This window comes from Rhinatrema bivittatum, chromosome 3 (genome assembly GCF_901001135.1).
Source record: "Rhinatrema bivittatum chromosome 3, aRhiBiv1.1, whole genome shotgun sequence".
NCBI lineage: Eukaryota > Metazoa > Chordata > Amphibia > Gymnophiona > Rhinatrematidae > Rhinatrema > Rhinatrema bivittatum.
The window spans coordinates 411,677,505-411,696,360 of NC_042617.1; the positions used below are offsets into that span (position 1 = coordinate 411,677,505).

Here is an 18,856-nt window from a genome sequence, read left to right on the forward strand (position 1 = left end):
AGGATACCCTTAAACTTGCATGTATCTCCATGAATCACTATCCTTCTTCAAAGTATCAGTATAACATGAAATGAAGGGATACATGGTTGTATGAGATACCAGAATGTAGGAGAGATCTTTTAGGGAATTTTTCACTCTCTTCCTGGCAAGTGCTCTGATTTATTCTCTAAATCTCAATTGTCACCTTCCAAAGTTATTCTATATTACATTATGACATGCACAATTCTTTCAGTTGCTCACATTTTATTCCTGAGGTAGTTTTATAATACTTATTACATGCATAAACATTGATTTGTTCTATGTGCCATACGAATATAGCCAGGGTCATCCTTTAAGTTGATGTTAGTTATGTGAGTGCACTGGGCTCTCTGCCAGTTGCATCCACACAGACCTAAAGATGACAGCGGGAGCAGCAGTACAATTGGTTCCTCCATGAGGCCAAGAAGTTCCAGGTGTGTCCCTTCGCTCCCCACTCCAGCATACACATGTCTCTCCCTGGGACAACAATGTTAAGAAGCCAGGGCCCCAGCAGCTGCCGGAAACAGCAGGAAGCACTTTGCAACTGCTGCTGCTACCCCACCTTCCATGGCTGATCGGGTCTTATGAGCAGAATGAGTTAACAGGGAAGCAGTGGCGCTCTCCTCTGACTGTTACAATTGTAGCAGAGGTAAGAGCAGGGGGAGTGGCAAGAGCAGGGAGTAAAAGTGGAGGGTGTTGAGAACAGAAAGTGAGAATGAGGTGAGAGCAAGAGGGAGAGTTGAGCAAGTTGAGAACCAGGCAGTATAAGAGGTGAGAGAAGGGGAGGGATGTGAGCAAGGGAGGATGAGAGACATACCAAATGCACTAAGGAAATGTAGGCTCCCATGCTTCATTACCTTATCAAGCCCCATTCCAGCCTTAGGTGACTCTTTATGGCAAAGTTTCAAACAATGGTAAGTAGAGTGCTTTGGAGATAGTTCCATCAGGGCTTCCCAAACCTGTCCTGATGATCCCGCAGCCCTCAGGTTTTCAGAAGATCCATAAAGAATATGCATGAAACGAATGTATATACATTGGAGACCATGCATATGCAAATGTATCTCATGCATAATCATTGAATACCTAATTGACTGTGGGGTTATCAGGACAGATTTGGGAAGCCCTTATCTAAATCCAACTGCTTCTGTTTAGGTTGGTTATCTAAGATTCCTGTCCATTCCACTAATATTAAAAGCTATCTAAACTAAAATATAAATCCCCAGTCTCAAGGCTTCAGTTCTTTGAAGGCTTGGTGATGATGTTATTGCAGAGAAGCTTCAGACTTCTGCTAATTACAGAAACAGAATATGATGGCAGATGAGGACCATAAGACCCATCTAGGCTGTCCACTTATCTTCCTGGTGCAGTATCATACTTGATCTCCGACTTTTCCTTCACTTTCTTGCCATTAAGGACACATCATGTGCTAATTAGGTTTTAGTGGCTTATTATAATGGCAGCGGCTGACCTTTAGTGCTGCTTTCCCTTGAACATATAACTGTGCTTAGCGCAAAGCAGCACAACAGGTCAGCCAGCAACATTTTGAAAGTCAGCGGTGGTGGGCAGGAGAGGATCTTGCTTTCTCCTGCTCTGATCTTTTACGATTACATGGTAAGCAGGGGCAAGTAGACACAGAATTGGAGAAAAGCCATTAATGGGTCAGGCCCTAAATTGTTCCTGATAGTACACGAGGGGAAGAAATTAGACACATTGCCATACAGCAGTCTGAGGGCACTTTTATTTATGGTGAGGTCTATATTCAAAAGCATTTAGGCGGCTAACTCAGAAGTTAGTCAGCTAAATTAATGTTTGGCCACATATCCAGCTAAATTCTAGCTACCCTAACAAGTTAGGAGGCTAGAATTTAGCTGGCTAAGTTAGGGGTGTTCTGGGGGCATAAATGGGAGGAATTAGGTTAACTGGCTAAGTTAACTGGCTAACTCCAATATTCAGAGTTATCTGAATGACTTAGCCGGCTGAGTCTGGTCAGGCGAAAGTGCGGCCCTAAAGTTATACAGCTATAGTTAGCCAGCCAACAGTAAGATAGCTGTATTCAATAGTGCAGTTTCACTACCGAATATACCTGCAAAGTTAGACAGGTAAGTTTATCCGGCTAGCTTTGCTAGCCAGACTGTGTTTGAAGATGGACCTAGGTGTCTTTTATTGCTGCTGTTTGTTATTATTTATTTTATTTTTTTTACTGTGTAGTGTTACACTAAATATTCTACTCTCTGTTTCTGCCTTCATTACTTTGCTTCCTTCATTACTTTGCTCCTTTGCTTCCTCCGGGGTCCAGCGGTGAACTTGGCCTGCGCGATTGGCGCTGAAGCCCGTCGGGGTAAGGCCTCTTGTTCCGCTCGCCCCGCTCGGGCTCCTGCGCCGATCGCCGGCCCTTCTCTGCAGCAGCTCTCTTACCTGGAGGGCCGCAAACATCCGATCTCCTCGGCCTCGACCAGGGCCGCGTGTCCTCGCTTCTTGCCGGCCTCGACCCGAGCCGCGAGCCCCCGCCCGGAGCCGCCATTACAAACACCGGAACGCCCACGAAAACGTCGCGGCGGTGACGTCAGAGGCGTGACAGACCGGTGGGGTATTTAAACCGCCGCTCTCCCCTACCAACTCCTTTGCTTCCTCCGGGGTCCAGCGGTGAACTTGGCCTGCGCGATCGGCGCTGAAGCCCGTCGGGGTAAGGCCTCTTGTTCTGCTCGCCCCGCTCGGGCTCCTGCGCCGATCGCCGGCCCTTCTCTGCAGCAGCTCTCTTACCTGGAGGGCCGCAAACATCCGATCTCCTCGGCCTCGACCAGGGCCGCGTGCCCTCGCTTCTTGCCGGCCTCGACCCGAGCCGCGAGCCCCCGCCCGGAGCCGCCATTACAAACACCGGAACGCCCACGAAAACGTTGCGGCGGTGACGTCAGAGGCGCGACAGACCGGCGGGGTATTTAAACCGCCACTCTCCTTGGCGTCGCGCGCACGAAGGAGCGCGACAAAGGGGCCTGCCCCTTTGTTTCGCCCCTTCGGTTCGCCCCTTGCTCTCCCCGAGCAGTACCGAGATAAGTACCCACAGAGACTTTACCAGCTCTTCTCCGCGCCAAAATTCGCCGCGATCGGAAGCCCAGCCCGCCGAAGCCAGCCTCCAATAAGAGCCAGCCCAGAGGGGCTTTAAATCAGAGGAAGACCGGCGCCATTTCCCCTCGAATGCTGCTGCGGCTTGCTGCTACAGCCTGCGCGATCGGCGCCGAGCCCCGCCGGGGGAAGGCTTGCAAAAGCACCCTCCTCACATACAACCTACATACATACAACCTCTCCACCCACGCACCCGGACCTCGATCCATCCCCCTTCCCACCTGCACTTTTCCAGCATTCACCCAGCCTCACTTGCAAGCTTCCAGCATTCATCCAGTCTCATCTGCAAGCTTCCAGCATTCACCCAGCCTCACCTGCAAGCTTCACCTGCAAGCTTCACCTGCAAGCCTCACCTGCAAGCTTCCAGCATTCATCCAGTCTCATCTGCAAGCTTCCAGCATTTATCCAGTCTCATCTGCAAGCTTCCAGCATTCATCCAGTCTCATCTGCAAGCTTCCAGCATTCATCCAACCTCATCCAGTCTCATCTGCAAGCTTCCAGCATTCATCCAGTCTCATCTGCAAGCTTCCAGCATTCATCCAACCTCGTCTGCAAGCTTCTAGCACTCATACAGCCTCTCCTGCAAGCCTCTAGCATTCAACAAACCTGCACAGACAAGCCTCCAACTTTCACATAGCCCCCCTCATTATCCTTCTAACCTCGCAACATCCAACCTCGCCTGCAAGCTTCAAGCACTCTTCATGACCTCCTGCAAGCTTCTAGCACTCATACAGCCTCTCCTGCAAGCCTCTAGCATTCAACAAACCTGCACAGACAAGCCTCCAACTTTCACATAGCCCCCCTCATTATCCTTCTAACCTCGCAACATAGTTCTTACAAATGGCCCCTTTTTTCACAATTCCAATTCTCCAACATAATACACCAACTAAAAGAATTTCTTTCCGTCATGCCCAACAACACAACCTTAAATCCCTCTCTTCAATCTTGATCACTCCTACCACGCAACTGCTAGGCCTCACCCTTTTCTCTTTAAGCCTTTTCAATGCACAATCTCTAACGAAAAAGTCTGTAATCTTAAACGACTACCTCATCGACGTGAAACCGGAGATATGTGCAATCACTGAAACGTGGTTAAAACCATCAGACACAGCAATAATTAATCAATTACCTACAGAGGCTTACGACTTCTTCTCGCTACCTCGTCATAAAAAAAAGGGAGGAGGTATTCTTTTAGCAACTAAAAAGGACCTCAGATTCTCTCTACAGCAATCCAATTCCAATTCAAAACTTGAATTCGGCTTTTTCACCTCAGACAAGCTCCAAATCCTTCTCGTATATGCTCCCCCATGACTCCTGGAATCAGATGCCTCACCCCTGATCGAATTAACCTCTTCCCTCATCAACTTTGACTCACCAGCTATCATTCTAGGTGATTTCAACATGCACGTAGATAACCCTACCCCATCACCTAACTGTGAAACACTACTCACAGCCTTCTCAGCGCTAGGCTTCACTCAATTAGTTAACAAACCTACCCACAAAGCCGGCCACACGTTAGACCTGATCTTCGTTAACGCTGCAATCAAGCCAGTATCTATCCCAGATTGCACAAAGGTCCCGTGGTCAGATCACTACCTCATAACAACTTCATTCTCTATAAAAGATACTAGCCAGGCTTGCTTTCCTTCGCCCTCCTTCACATACAGGAAAACTTGCTCCCCAGAAGACCTCAATAATCACCTATCACCACAACTCCACCAACTGGACCTTACAGATCCGAACTCAGCACTTCGATCATGGAATACAATCACCGAAACTATAGCTAACAAGCTATGCCCTTCAATTACAAAAAAACCACACCAGAATTCCTCCAAAAGACAGCCCTGGTTCTCCTCAGAACTAAGAAAGCTCAAACTCCAACTAAGACAAAATGAGGCTAAATGGCGCAAAAACCCAGGAACCAACACCCTTTCAATCTACAAATCATCTCTGCATCAATACAAATCAAGCACCTTAAGATCCAAGAGGGACTTTTACGCCTCGAAGATACACGACCTTGTATTCGATGCCAAAGCCCTCTTCAGCTACGTAGCCAACCTCACACAAGTAAACCAACCAGAGATTGCACATGACCAAGCTCAATCGAAAGCAGAAGAATTAGCTCTATTCTTCAGCAACAAAATCAACACTCTTCTATCTCAGCTCCCCACAAACCCCACTGTTCCACTAACCACTCCTCAACCCTCAATCAACCACACTCAGTTAGAAGAACTTGATACAACTTCATCCATGGAGATCCAAGGAATTCTAAGGAAAATGAAACCTTCTTCCCACCCTTCAGACCACATCCCAGCCAAACTACTACTATCAATTCCAGATTCTATCTCCAAAACCCTGGCAGATATCATAAATTGCTCCCTCACACAAGGACTCTACCCTGACAACCTCAAACTAGCCTCACTCAAACCCCTTCTCAAAAAACCAAATCTTGACCCAAACGATCCTAACAACTTTAGACCGATAGCCAACCTCCCCTTCATAGCCAAGATAATGGAAAAATTGGTAAACTCACGACTCTCAAACTACCTTGAAGACAATAACCTACTATTCCCATCACAATACGGATTCCGTAAAACCTTAAGCACGGAAGCCCTCCTCATCTCTATGACCGACCACATCATCCTAGGCTTAGACAAAGGACAATCCTTCCTTCTGATCCTACTCGACCTTTCGTCTGCATTTGACATGGTCAATCACTCTCTTCTCATCAACCAACTAACAGCCATAGGTATCTCTGGCACTGCCCTATCTTGGTTTAGAACCTTCCTCAGCAACAGAGGATATAAGGTTAAGATTCATAATAAAGAATCCTCTCTTCACCCCGCGTCAGTAGGAGTCCCTCAGGGCTCATCCCTGTCTCCTACCTTGTTTAACATTTATCTGTTACCCTTATGTGAACTCCTCACTAACCTCAATCTCAAACACTTCCTCTACGCCGACGATATTCAGGTCCTGATCCCCATCAAGGAGTCACTCGCAAAAACTCTGTCTCACTGGGAAACCTGCTTCCAAAATATCAAACAGCTTCTCACAAGTCTCAACCTGATACTAAATTCATCAAAAACGGAACTTCTAATCATCACACCAGAAAACAGCTCCCTCACACACACTCATCCAACCTTACCAAACACTACACAAGTGAGAGACCTAGGAGTTCTAATTGACAATCACCTAAACCTGAAAGCCAACATCAATAAAACCACCAGAGACTGCTTTTATAAGCTCCAAGTGCTGAAAAGAATACGACCTCTCTTCCACACTCATGACTTCAGAACGATTCTACAATCAATCATTTTCGCAAAGCTGGACTATTGTAACACCATCATGCTTGGTCTCCCTTCATCACACACCAAACCATTGCAAATGGTCCAAAATGCCTCCGCCCGTATACTCACTAACACCAGGAGAAGAGAACACATAACACCTATCCTGATGGGCCTCCACTGGCTGCCTATCCACTTCAGAATAATCTACAAGGCCATTCTCACCATTTTCAAAAACATCCATCAATTAGCCCCAATCGATCTCCATATCCCCCTCCGATTACACTACTCAACAAGACCGACAAGAGATGCTTACAAAGGATCACTTCAAGTACCTCCAGCCAAAACTACCAGACACATCACGCTTAGAGATCGGGCCTTCTCCACAGCTGGTCCAACTTTATGGAACTCCATTCCCCCGGATCTTAGAATGGAACCCAGCATCTCAACATTCAAGAAAAGACTCAAGACTTGGCTGTTCACGCAGGCCTTTCCTAACTCCAACATTACTTAACTCCCTTCAATCAACATACTTCGCTAGTAATAGCATTAATAGCCACCCCTTATAATGTTATTATATATATATATATAATTATCTGATCTTCATTTTCCTTCTTACTCCAAGTTATTGTTTCCCTGTTACATGTAACTGCTTTTCTGCACTATTGTTCAAATTGTAAAGTTTATTTTAATTGCACCCCTGTTTCTTGTGAACCTGCATGATGGGACTATCGTCTTGAATGTTGGTATATAAAAAAACTTAAATAAATAAATAAAATTACTAATAGTGCTTTATTTAAATTCTTTTAGACAAAACAAACTGGAGGAAGCACTGCTGTTTTCAGGACAGTTTACGGATGCTCTGCAGGCACTCATCGATTGGTTGTATAAAGTGGAACCTCAGTTGGCTGAAGACCAGCCCGTACATGGAGACATTGATTTAGTGATGAACCTAATCGACAACCACAAGGTAATACCAGAAATCGCGTTCATGTTTTCAAACCCAATTACCTTTCGCCAAGATTTATTCACTCCATTCTCAAGGGGGGGGGGGGGGGGAACCGCAATTGTATTATCAAATTTTTTCACAGCTGTGGTACAACCTGCCTTTATCATCAACACATTGCCTTTGGCCATGGCTGGCATGAGTATATACAGTTTACAGTGGGTGTGTTCTTTCGGACATTCCCAACTGATACGGAAGTAATTCAGAAGTATCAAGATATTTACATGAGTTCCAAGAAATACCCTTGGAAACTGTCTGGAAGTACGAGAGTTTCGACGGAGGCTTCACATTCCCCCTTTTGCTTAGGTTTTGAAAGGGGGATTTCAGGGTGTTTATCTCTGTACAAATGGTTGAAAAGAATCAAGTACAGCTTTGTCGCAGCGCAGCAGGCAGCTGCATTACACATCGTGAATCACGAGGCCCTAACCTGAGGCGATGCACCTTCGGCACTTCATTGCGGCATCCCAGTGTGTTCTAACCTCACTGAACACCAGTTTAGCTGCACATACAGATGGTTAAATATTTCTATTGCTTTATTGTAAAACTGAAAAATATGTTTAGGTAGTCCTGCATTTTAGGGATAATTAGGTAACAGTCGGCATAAATTAGATGGCAAATACACATAAAAGTTGCAACAATTTTCAAAGGGAAAATACGCCTGTACTTTCCCTTTGGAAAATTATCCCACCAAAACTATCCGCACACAATATCACCTATTAAAGAAATGTCTCTTGAAGTTTGTAAAAGTTAATTTCTGCATGTTTTACCCACAAAAGTTCCTTTGAAAATGATCCACTTTATATACGCAGTAATGTGATCCTGGGTGTACAGGAGTTTAGCAGATTATAATTTTTTTGTAATTCTTTATCAGTAATATGCTCTAGAACAGTGACTCCTAAACCTGCTCTCAAGTGCACACAGCCAGTCAGGTTTTCAGGATAGCCATAATGATTAAGTATGAGATATAGTTGCATATTATTACAGTGTGTGCAAAGATAATCTCATGCTTTCCTAGCATGTAGACAGATGGATTTATGCTCCCCTGCCAGCAGATGGAGTTGGTGCAATCTGATGTCACAGTACATATACTCCTGCAGTGAGCCCAGCCTGCCAGTATTCTCCAACTCCAACAGATGGGGGACATGCATCTTCCTATGGGGATCGCTTAGGGTTTTTTGGAAGGAGAAATTTGACTTCTGGAAAAGAAAGCCCTGCTCTCCTGTGATGATACCAAAAGGTCCCTCCCCCAGTTGATAATTCCTGAAGTGAATTCCGTGGTTCCTCAGAGGTGTGCCTTGGTCCAGTAGCTGGGTTTCGCAATGTGGACTTAGCTGCTCATTCAGCTGAAAGGCAGTGGGTACAGGAGGCCGAACGCGGTAGTTACGGCAGATGCCCTCTCCCCCTGCAGCCAGAGATCGTCGCTGGGCTCAGGTAAGGTTTAAAAAAAAAAAGTTTTACCTTCGGAGACAGAGACAGTTGGAGGGGTTTTAGGACTTCTTCTGGTCTCCGTGCTGTGCGCACCATCCCGACATTCGTTCCTGCTAACTATGGGGCTAGGCCTAACTGTGGGCTAACTGTGGGTTAGCATGTGGAGTGGTAGATACGGCGGCATTTTCACACGCTCCTGTACGTGCTTTGCTACCCTCTACAGGCCATCAGTGTGTGCACTGCATCGGCTCTGACCTCCCTGGATCTGTCCAAGGTCTACCTTCATATTCCTATCCATTTGGATCACCATCGTTTTCTGCATTTTGCGGTGTTGGGGCACAATTATCAGTTTCAGGCACTACCTTTTGGTCTAGCCACCACTCCCAGGATGTTTTCAAAGGTTATGGCGGTAGTAGCTGCGGCCTTGAGAAGCACCTTTTGCACGCACAAATTTTGAATTGTTTTAAAAGTTTTAGCTTGGCACCCAAGTTGTACATGTGCCTTGCCGCAAGCACTTGTCCAGTGCTTAATTTTTGTACACATAAATTTTTGAGCGCGAGTCATTTAGACGCACATTTACCGCTGCAATGGCACTGGTAAACAAGAAGCCTAACTGCCTTTCTCTTTGTCATATTAGGGCTTCTCAGCCTGACCTGTCTTCTAACTTGTGTCAGCACTCTTTGGTTGCTCAGGGAGAGTTGTCTGTCTTGGATTTTGCTAAGACTGGCTCCTCCCATTCTGATGATGAGTTGGTTACGGTCTTAGCTGGAGGGACACCAGACCTTGGTTCTCCCTTGACTGGCTTCTCTGCAGGAGAGGGCAGTTCTGTGGACCCCACTTCAGTTCCTTCTGGGCTTGGTTTGGACCCGGCTGCTTTTTCTTGGGTGGAATTCTTTCAAGGCTTACAAGCTTTTCTTCAGGCGCAGTCCTCCGCTTCACCCAATTCTGTCAGGTTGGATACTCAGCCAATGGCTCCTCCGTCTTCTAGTCTTATGCTGAACCACCGGGGCTCGCCTCAGCTCCCCTCAGATATTCCCAACAGGAACTCGGATAGCACTGATGATGAGGCAGATCCTGGTTCCCTGGAGAATGGAGAAATCCCTCCAGGTCTGGAATCATATCGAACCATGTTGCAGTTCTGTGAAAGAGATGATTTTCCGGCTCCGATTTCCCAGACTTTGAAACAGCTGAGTGCTCCTGGTATGGATGCCATGTCGGAGCTAAAGAAGAATCCTATTTTGGTTTCTTTGCATAAAACTCTTGTTTTTTCCCTGTGATGGATGCCATTCAGGAATTGATTGATCTTGAATGGAACGCCCCAGAGGCAAATTTTAAAGGGGGTTGGACATTGGATGGCCTGGACCCCCTGGATCCAGCTGTGAGAGAGTGTTTGCATTTTCCAAAAGTGGATGCACTGGTATGTGCTGTCTCTAAGCGTATGACTATCCCCGTGGAGGGAGGAGTAGCCTTGAAGAATGTAAATGATAGGAGGATTGAGGCTATCCTTAAGCAAGCCTTTGAGGAAATGGTGATGACTTTACAGATCACTTCCTGTTGCGCCCTAGTGGTGCGATCTTGTCTGCTTCTCTCTCAGGAGGTTGATGATTCTGGAGAGACTTCCAGAGTGGTTATAGAACCTGCTGCCGCCCAGGCTGAGGGCTGTGGTTCCGGTGCCCATGTCTCAAGAAAGTATGGGGTGATAGTCCATTAATTTTGTTGTGCCCAAGAAGGGAGGGTTCTTTTCATCCCATCCTGGATCTCAAGAGGGTCAACTGTCATTTGAAAGGTGATTCATTTTCACAAGGAAACCTTATGCTCTGTGAATATGGCAGTGCAGTTGGGGGAATTTCTGACCTCCCTGGATCTGTCCAAGGTCTACCTTCATATTCCTATCCATTTGGATCACCATCATTTTCTGCATTTTGCGGTGTTGGGGCACAATTATCAGTTTCAGGCACTATCTTTTGGTCTAGCCACCACTCCCAGGATGTTTTCAAAGGTTATGGTGGTAGTAGCTGCGGCCTTGAGAAGCAAAAGAATCCTGGTGCACCCATACTTGGATGATTGACTGATTCATGCCAAGTCTAAGGAAGAGAGCTGCCTGGTGACGCACAAGGTTGCCGTCTTGTTCCAGGATCTTGGTTGGGTGGTGAAACTGGCCAAGAGTAGTGTTCAGCCGTCCCAGTCATTGGAGTATCGGGGGGTTCGGTTCAATATGGGTCGGGACACAGTTTTCCTGCTGGAAGTTTGTCTTTAGAAATGATGTCTTAGGTATGTCAGTTGGTGAACGCTATATGCCTGACAGTATTGTCCTATCTACAGATGCTCAACTTGATGCGGCAACCCTTGACATGGTGCTGTGGGCAAGGGTGCATATGCATCCTCTTCAGCGCTTGCTACTGTCTTGTTGGAACCTGCAGTCTTGTGGCTATTCGGTTCGGCTCCACTTGCTGCTGGAAATCAGTGGTGGTTTCAAGAGGCTCATCTGAGAGAGGGAATTTTTTTGTCCTCCCCAATCTGGTTGGTATTTACGACAGATGCGAGTCTACAGGGTTCGGGAGCTCACTGTCAGGAGCTGACAGCCCAAAGGCATTGGAATGCAGAGGAGTACCGCTGGAACATCAATTGCCTGGAAGCCTGGGTAGTCTGGTTGGCATGCTTGCAGTTCATCCACAGGCTGCAGAATCAAGCGGTCTGCATGATGTCAGACAATGCAATGATGGTGGCCTACTTCAATCACCAGGGAGGAACCAAGAGCTAGCAAGCATCGCAGGAAATAGACCAACTTATGGAATGGGTGGAAGGACATCTACAGATGATCTCGTCCTCTGACATTGCAGGAAAAGACGTAAGAGCAGAGAGTCTGAACCCAGGAGAATGGGTGTTGTCAGCTGATTGTGGATCGCTTGGGCCTTCCGTTCCTAGACCTGCTAGCGACTTCTCGCAATGCGAAGGTTCCTCGATTTTTCAGTCCCAGGAGAGATTCTTGATCCCTGGGCATCGATGCTCTCGTACAGGTCTGGCTGGAAGACAGGCTGCTTTATGCCTTTCCTTCATGGCTCTTGCTGGGCAGGATAATTCGCAAGATTGAAAACCACAGGGGGCTGGTACTCTTGGTGGCACCGAACCGGCCCAGGCATCCGTGGTAAGCAAATCTGCGAAGGCTTCTGGTGGAGACCCCCCCCCCCCCCCCCCCCCCCCTTTGTCTTCCACTGCACATGGATCTGTTGCAGCAGGGACCGGTTCTTCATGAGGATCCGACTTGGTTCTGTCTTACGGTTTGGCCCATGAGAGGGCTTGCCTGTTGAAGCATGGATATTCTTCTGCAGTGATTGCCATCTTACTTCACGTGCGAAAGTTCTCCACTTCCTTAGCCTGTGTGCAGGTTTGGATAGTATTTGATGTCTGGTGTGAGAAGCATGGTGTTCTTCATCGTTCAGTTAAGCTCCCACTCATTCTGGACTTTTTTCAGAATGGGTTCAATAAAGGATTGGCCCTTAATTCCTTGAAGGTGTAGGTTGTGTCTCTTGACTGTTTCAGAGGCCTGGTGAATGGTGGTTCCTTGTTGTCGCATCCTGATGTGGCCCGCTTTTTGAAGGGAGTGAAGCATCTTAGGCCTCACTTGAGGTTACCAGTTCCATTGTGGAGTCTTAATTTGGTGTTGAATTTCTTGGTGGGCCCTACATTCCGACCACTGCGCGCAGCCTTTCCTTGTGGTTATTCACCTTGAGGGTGAATTGAATTTCTGAACTGCAAGCCTTGTCTTTGCTGGGAGCCATTCCTTTGGCTGACTCCAGGGGCATTACAGCTGCATACTGTTCCATCCTTCTTGCCCAAAGTGGTTTCAGAATTTCATTTGAATCAGTACATTTCCTTGCCATCCCTGGAATAAGGTCAGGGATGTGGAGGGGTATCTCCTCCTGCACCCCTTGGAAGTCAAGAGACTTGTCGTGTGGTATCTGGAGGTTTCTGAACCTTTCTGGAAGACGGATCATCTGTTTGTCCTCTGTGACAGAAGTAAGCAGGGTGCTCTGGCTTCGCGGGCTTCAGTAGTTCACTGGATTAAGGAGGTGGTCACGGCCGCATATGTGGATGCCGAAAAGCCGTTGCCTATGCAGGATCGGGCTTATTCCACTAGGGCTCAGGCAGTGTCATGAGCGGAGGTTAGATTTTTGTCTCCTGTCAATATTTGCCGAGTTGTGACGTGGTCCTCTTTGCATAATTTTTCCAGGTTTTATCGTTTGGTTGTGCAGGCCCAGGAGGACACAGCCTTTGCACATGCAGTATTAATTGGACTGCAGGAAGCCTTCCACCCTGTTCGGGAGTAGCTTTGGTTCATCCCACTAGTCCTGAGTCCATCTGTCTACATGCTAGGAAATGGAGAAATTACTTACCTGATAATTTTGTTTTCCTTAGTGTAGACAGATGGACTCAGCTTCCCGCCCTCCCTGCCGCATGAGTATGTCAGTAGTCCTCCTGTGGGGCTCTGGATCCCAAGGGTTTACTGGTAAGTATTCATCCAGCCCCTAGATTGCAGTACCTAGATTCTTACGTGAGTCCAGTGTTTCTTGTTGGTTGAGTATATTTATGGTTGCCTATTTTTAATCAAGTTTTTTCTAGTCTGTCCACAATTGCTTTTGAAGAGAATACTGGTAGGCTGGGGTCACTGCAGGAGTATATATACTGTGACATCAGCTTGCTCCGCCTCCATCTGCTGGCAGGGGAGCATAACCCACTGGTCCCGAGTCTCTATCTACACTAAAGAAAACAAAATTATCAGGAAAGTAATTTCTCCAGTATTTTTTGTGGATTTCCTGAAAGCGTTACTGACTTGGGAGTCCATGATGACAGCTTGGTAACCACTGTTGTCGAAGCTATGTTTTACTTGTGCTGTATATCACACAAGAATGGTGCACTTAGGAAAAGATGTTTGCTCCTGTTTTGTGCTGATGGAGGAAAATATTTAGTACATCTTACATTTTGTGTATACTATTTGTGCTACTTATTCTCTTCCCCTCTCCCCTCTTTGTATGCACATACTGCAAATGGTACAGTCATTTATCTCTGACTGTAGTTAATATAAGAAGAGATATAAGCTGTGTGTTGAGGCACTACAAGTTGAAATGCCTTAAATGCTCTGTAGTCCCCGAAATGGGTTGTTATATAATGCATGGAAAAAAATAATTTCCTTAACTACAAGAAGTGGGAGGCATGTAATTATTAGTACAGGAAGGTGAACTGAAATAACTGTAGGAGACAGAATGTTTGAAATTAATGGTGTTGAGAAGCTGCTTAGATGTGACAGTTGCTAAGACCAGATGTACAAAGTATTTTCCCATAAACACAAAGAGGACAATTTTCAAAGCAATTTCCCTGGGTAACTAAATAGATATGTGGGTAAATACCCCAGGCTGAAAATTGCCCTTCCCTCAGCGGCTAAAGGTAGCATGCATACATTTTAGCTGTGAGGAAAAGGACCAAGGGCAGGATGACGGTGAGGGAGGCAAAGTATACATGGAGATTTTGTTTGGAAATTCCTGCTTGTATTTTACCATGCGTACTTTTCACCCACTGTAAAGCAGGTCCCCCACCAGCCCAAAGTTTTCAAAAGGAAGCTCCGTGGCATTTCAAAATGGAAGGAACGCCTGGACATATATGTATATTTCTAGAATCTGCTTTCTGCTGGTTCCAGTCTCGTACAAGTTTTTTACTATTATCAATATATATTAAACTGAAAGGGTCAATGGCACCAGCAGAGAGCGGATGCTAGGAAAAAAAAAAACCAAAGAGAAGAGCATGGGAAAGACCAGGCATCATCACAATTTAGATACATTTAGCTAATTCCATTCAAGGATCTGGTGACATAATTGACTACTCATCTTTTATTTTTGTGGTTTCTAAAACGTCTCTCCCTTTGATTTTGACAATCATATCTTACATGCTTACTTTTAATTAATTCTAGATGATGAGATAGCGTTCAGTGAAATGTTTTCAGTAATAAAATGGAATTGTTTTTGTACGATCAGTATTAAGCTGGTTTTGCATCTGCTACAGAATAACAGCACATGGATTAGGGAAGTGATGATTATAGTCTACAAATCACTCTGAGTAGTGATTAACCATAATTCCACTCTGTTGTTAATGAAGACTTTTTTGAAAGATTGTCTCTGCATTCTTTGAGTAAAATGCTAATATTAAACATGCTTGTGGCTCTAAGGTCTTCCAAAAGGAGATGGGGAAGAGAACCAGCAGTGTGCAGGCCCTGAAGCGTTCAGCCCGAGAACTAGTTGAAGGTAGCCATGATGACTCTTCTTGGGTAAAGGTCCAAATGCAAGAGCTAAGCAATCGCTGGGAGACTGTATGTGCATTGTCTGTGTCCAAGCAAACTCGACTGGAACAAGCACTCCGTCAGGTAAGCCAATAGGGATGGCACTTGCAGAACAATCAGACGGGCAGTATTTGGGAGCTTTACTTAAGGATATGCAAATTATTTCAATCCAAACTCAAACCTAGCAGATTCCACAAAAATATGTGAATTTGTTCCAAGATCTGTAGCAAAAATGCCCTGGAATTTTGCTGAATGGCTCCATTTATTAAAAAGATGATTCTCAACCTTCTGTGAGATTTGTAGGTTTTGTACACATTCATGAAGGTATATTGCAAATCTATTTTCACAAAGTTTGGGCATCTCTAAACTTGTTGTTTTTCATATAGTTTAAAGGTTTTGTTTCCTTTCATTTGAATTCATATATCACTTCTAAATTGAACAACATGATAAGCCAGTAATTTTCCCATTATATATTTTCACTACTAAGTATGTAAACATTTTCATATAGAATTATTAGAAGGTAATAGACAAGAAATGTGAGCCATGTTTTCACTCCTTCATATAATCTATTTTCCTGAAGAGGTAGTGTGCTGAATTGTGCTTTACTTGTAAACCAGGTGGTAGGAAACACATCCTAGAGCAGAGCTTTCCAAACTGTGTTTCGCAACATGTTAGTGTGTCGCCTGCAGTGTGCAGGTGTGTCGCGCAAGCCCGGTCAACTCCAACACGAGTTTGGGCTTTTTTTTCCTAGCGATTCACTTTTGTTTTTCCAGTTAGTGGGTGCTTATTATTGGGTGATTTTTGCTGTCAATTGCTGGGTTTTTGGGCTTGGTGGGTGGGACTTGAGCCCAGCTGTCCCTGTCATTGGCTGCTGCTGCCGATGAGGCCTGGCCATGAGGAGTACTGACTGCAAGCAACAGTGTCTAGTGATCATGGAAGGTGTTATGCACCACGGCAGGCTTGAACCCTGAAGGGAGTGAAGCACTTAACTGGCAACAATCAAAAAGAAGTGGTACATGAGTGTGGGGGCCAGACGTGCTGGGGGGGAGATATGAGTGTGTGGGGGACAGACATGTGCTTGGGGGGGGGGAGAGAGACATGAGTGTGTGGGGGACAGACATGTGCTGGGGTGGGGGGGGGGGAGGAGATATTAGTGTGTGGAGGCCAGACGTGCTGCCGGGGGGGGGGGGGGAAGATGAGCGTGTGGGGGACAGACATGCTTGGGGGGGAAAGATGAGTGTGTGGGGGACAGACAATTTGTTTTATTATTGTTACTCATAAATTATAACAATAACATTAATCTTGGAATATTATATATTTTTAATATAAATGAAATGTTTTGATGAGATAGGTTGTGTCATGAAACATTTTATTGATGTATATATTTAAGGAAACATACATAAATTGTCAAAATACGTTTCTTTCATTTAACTTTTAACCTCTGGTTTGCTAATAGACTGAATTACTGTGTCGTGAAATTGTTTGTTCAAAAAGTGTGTCACCAACATGAAAAGTTTGGAAAGCTCTGTCCTAGAGATGTGAAGATAAAAGTAGATATTCTTACCATTAAGAAAACGTAGTATGGTATATCGCTGGCATTCTAACGGAGTGTTACAGTGCTGGTACCTCCATGAGATTAAGGATGTCGTATTGTAGGGGAGGAGTATGTATCTGCAGTATTTCTGTGGCCTCCCCTCAGAGATGGATGTGTTCCTCATTACAGGCAGAGGAATTCCACTCCATGGTGCACGCTCTGTTGGAATGGCTGGCTGAGGCGGAGCAGACCCTTCGTTTCCATGGTGTCCTCCCAGATGATGAAGAGGCTCTGCGGGCCTTGATAGACCAGCATAAGGTAAGTAAAACTCTGAAAGGTTCAACTAGCTTTCGAGGGAACAGTCTTGCAAATTTCTTTTCTATTTGCACATCTTTGATAGCATTTCAAATGTATCTCTGTTTTTTCTCTCCCATTTACCCCATTTTGTTGTTCTATTGTAGTCTTTTCGAACATTTCTTAAATGTTTCTTGCATTTATTTTGGGTAGAACTGCTTATATTCCCTAAGAAATTGTTGATAATGTGCTCCCTTTGATGATACCTTTGCTCTCAAGGAAGTTGTTTAGTTTTAGAGTAGACTGACTACTACTGTCTATTTCTGTAGCAGTACCCAGACGTACATGATGGTATAGATACATATGAACTATAAGGGAATAGCTACACACTATGGGGCGGATTTTAAAAGGCGCGCGAATAGCCTACTTTGCGCTTCAGGCGCAAACAAAAGTACGCTGGATTTTAGTAGATACGCGCGGAGCCGCGCGTATCTGCTAAAAACCTGGATCGGCGCGCGCAAGGCTATGGATTTTGTATAGCCGGCGCGCGCCGAGCCGCGCAGCCTACCCCCGTTCCCTCCAAGGCCACTCCGAAATCGGAGCGGCCTCGGAGGGAACTTTCCTTTGCCCTCCCCTCACCTTCCCCTCCCTTCCCCTACCTAACCCACCCGCCCGGCCCTGTCTAAACCCTCCCCTTACCTTTGTCAGGGGATTTTCGCCTCCCAGAGGGAGGCGTAAATCCCCGCACGCCAGCGGGCCTCCTGCGCGCCGGGCCGCGACCTGGGGGCGGGTACGGAGGGCGCGGCCACGCCCCTGGACCGCCCCGGGCCGTAGCCACGCCCCCGGACCCGCCCCCAAAACGCTGCCGACATGCCCCCGAAACGCCGCGACGACCGGGCCCGCCCCCCGACACGCCCCCGACACGCCCCCTCGGAGAACCCCGGGACTTACGCGAGTCCCGGGGCTCTGCGCGCGCCGGGAGGCCTATGTAAAATAGGCTTCCCGGCGCGCAGGGCCCTGCTCGCGTAAATCCGCCTGGTTTTGGGCGGATTTAGGCGAGCAGGGCTCTGAAAATCCGCCCCATAGTGTGTAGCTATTCCCTTATAGTTTATATAAAAACACTGGGTTTACCAAGATTTTGAAGTTTTGATTACAATTGTGGTACCTGGAATATATATTATATACAAGGGCCTATAGTGTGTGATAGATACATATGAGACAGTCCCTGTTTCTTGGCACTTTCAATTTAGTCAAGATAAACAGAAAAAACATGGCGGTATCAGGAAATGTATTTCTTAAAGTAATCATGGTTAAAATTGACAGGAACCAGGGTTTAAAATGTTAAAACAATCTCAAAAGGTAGAGTTATAGAGAGGACTTGAATATGGCTAGGGTGGGTGCAAGATATACTCGCTCAGGAAAGCAGTTCCAGACATACAGCTGGAAAGCATGGAGTTGGGAGGCGGCAGAGAAGAAGAAAGGCACAGATAAAAGTTGTTTGCCTGGTGAACAGAGGTCATTAGGTGTAGGGGTAGATAAAAGAAAAGAGGTAATGAGGAGCTGCAGAGTGAAGGAGAGTAGGAGAAGCATGAACTGTATGTGGAAGCGGATGGGTAGCCAGTTAGTGACTTGAGAAGAGGGGTTACGTGGTCAGAAAGGCATTGCAGGAAGATAAGTAAGGCAGCCGAATTTTGGACAGATGCAATTGTTCCTGTCACCATCAGAAGCATATAAGGATACATTTTCAATAGGTCCCCTAACAGCAAAAATACAAGTGTACTTTTAACCTGCACAAATCATCAGTCTTCAAACACAAGAGGCCTGTGTGCATTATGTCTCAATAT

General features: G+C 46.0%; 1 protein-coding gene across 1 annotated transcript in view; it reads left to right on the forward strand.

The window, feature by feature from the left end:
- DST (dystonin) overlaps positions 1 to 18,856 on the forward strand; it is a 925,809-nt gene that overhangs the window by 855,741 nt on the left and 51,212 nt on the right. The window contains 3 exon segments of the mRNA XM_029595689.1: positions 7,233 to 7,392; positions 15,074 to 15,268; positions 16,908 to 17,036. Coding sequence (XP_029451549.1) covers positions 7,233 to 7,392; positions 15,074 to 15,268; positions 16,908 to 17,036 — 484 coding nt within the window.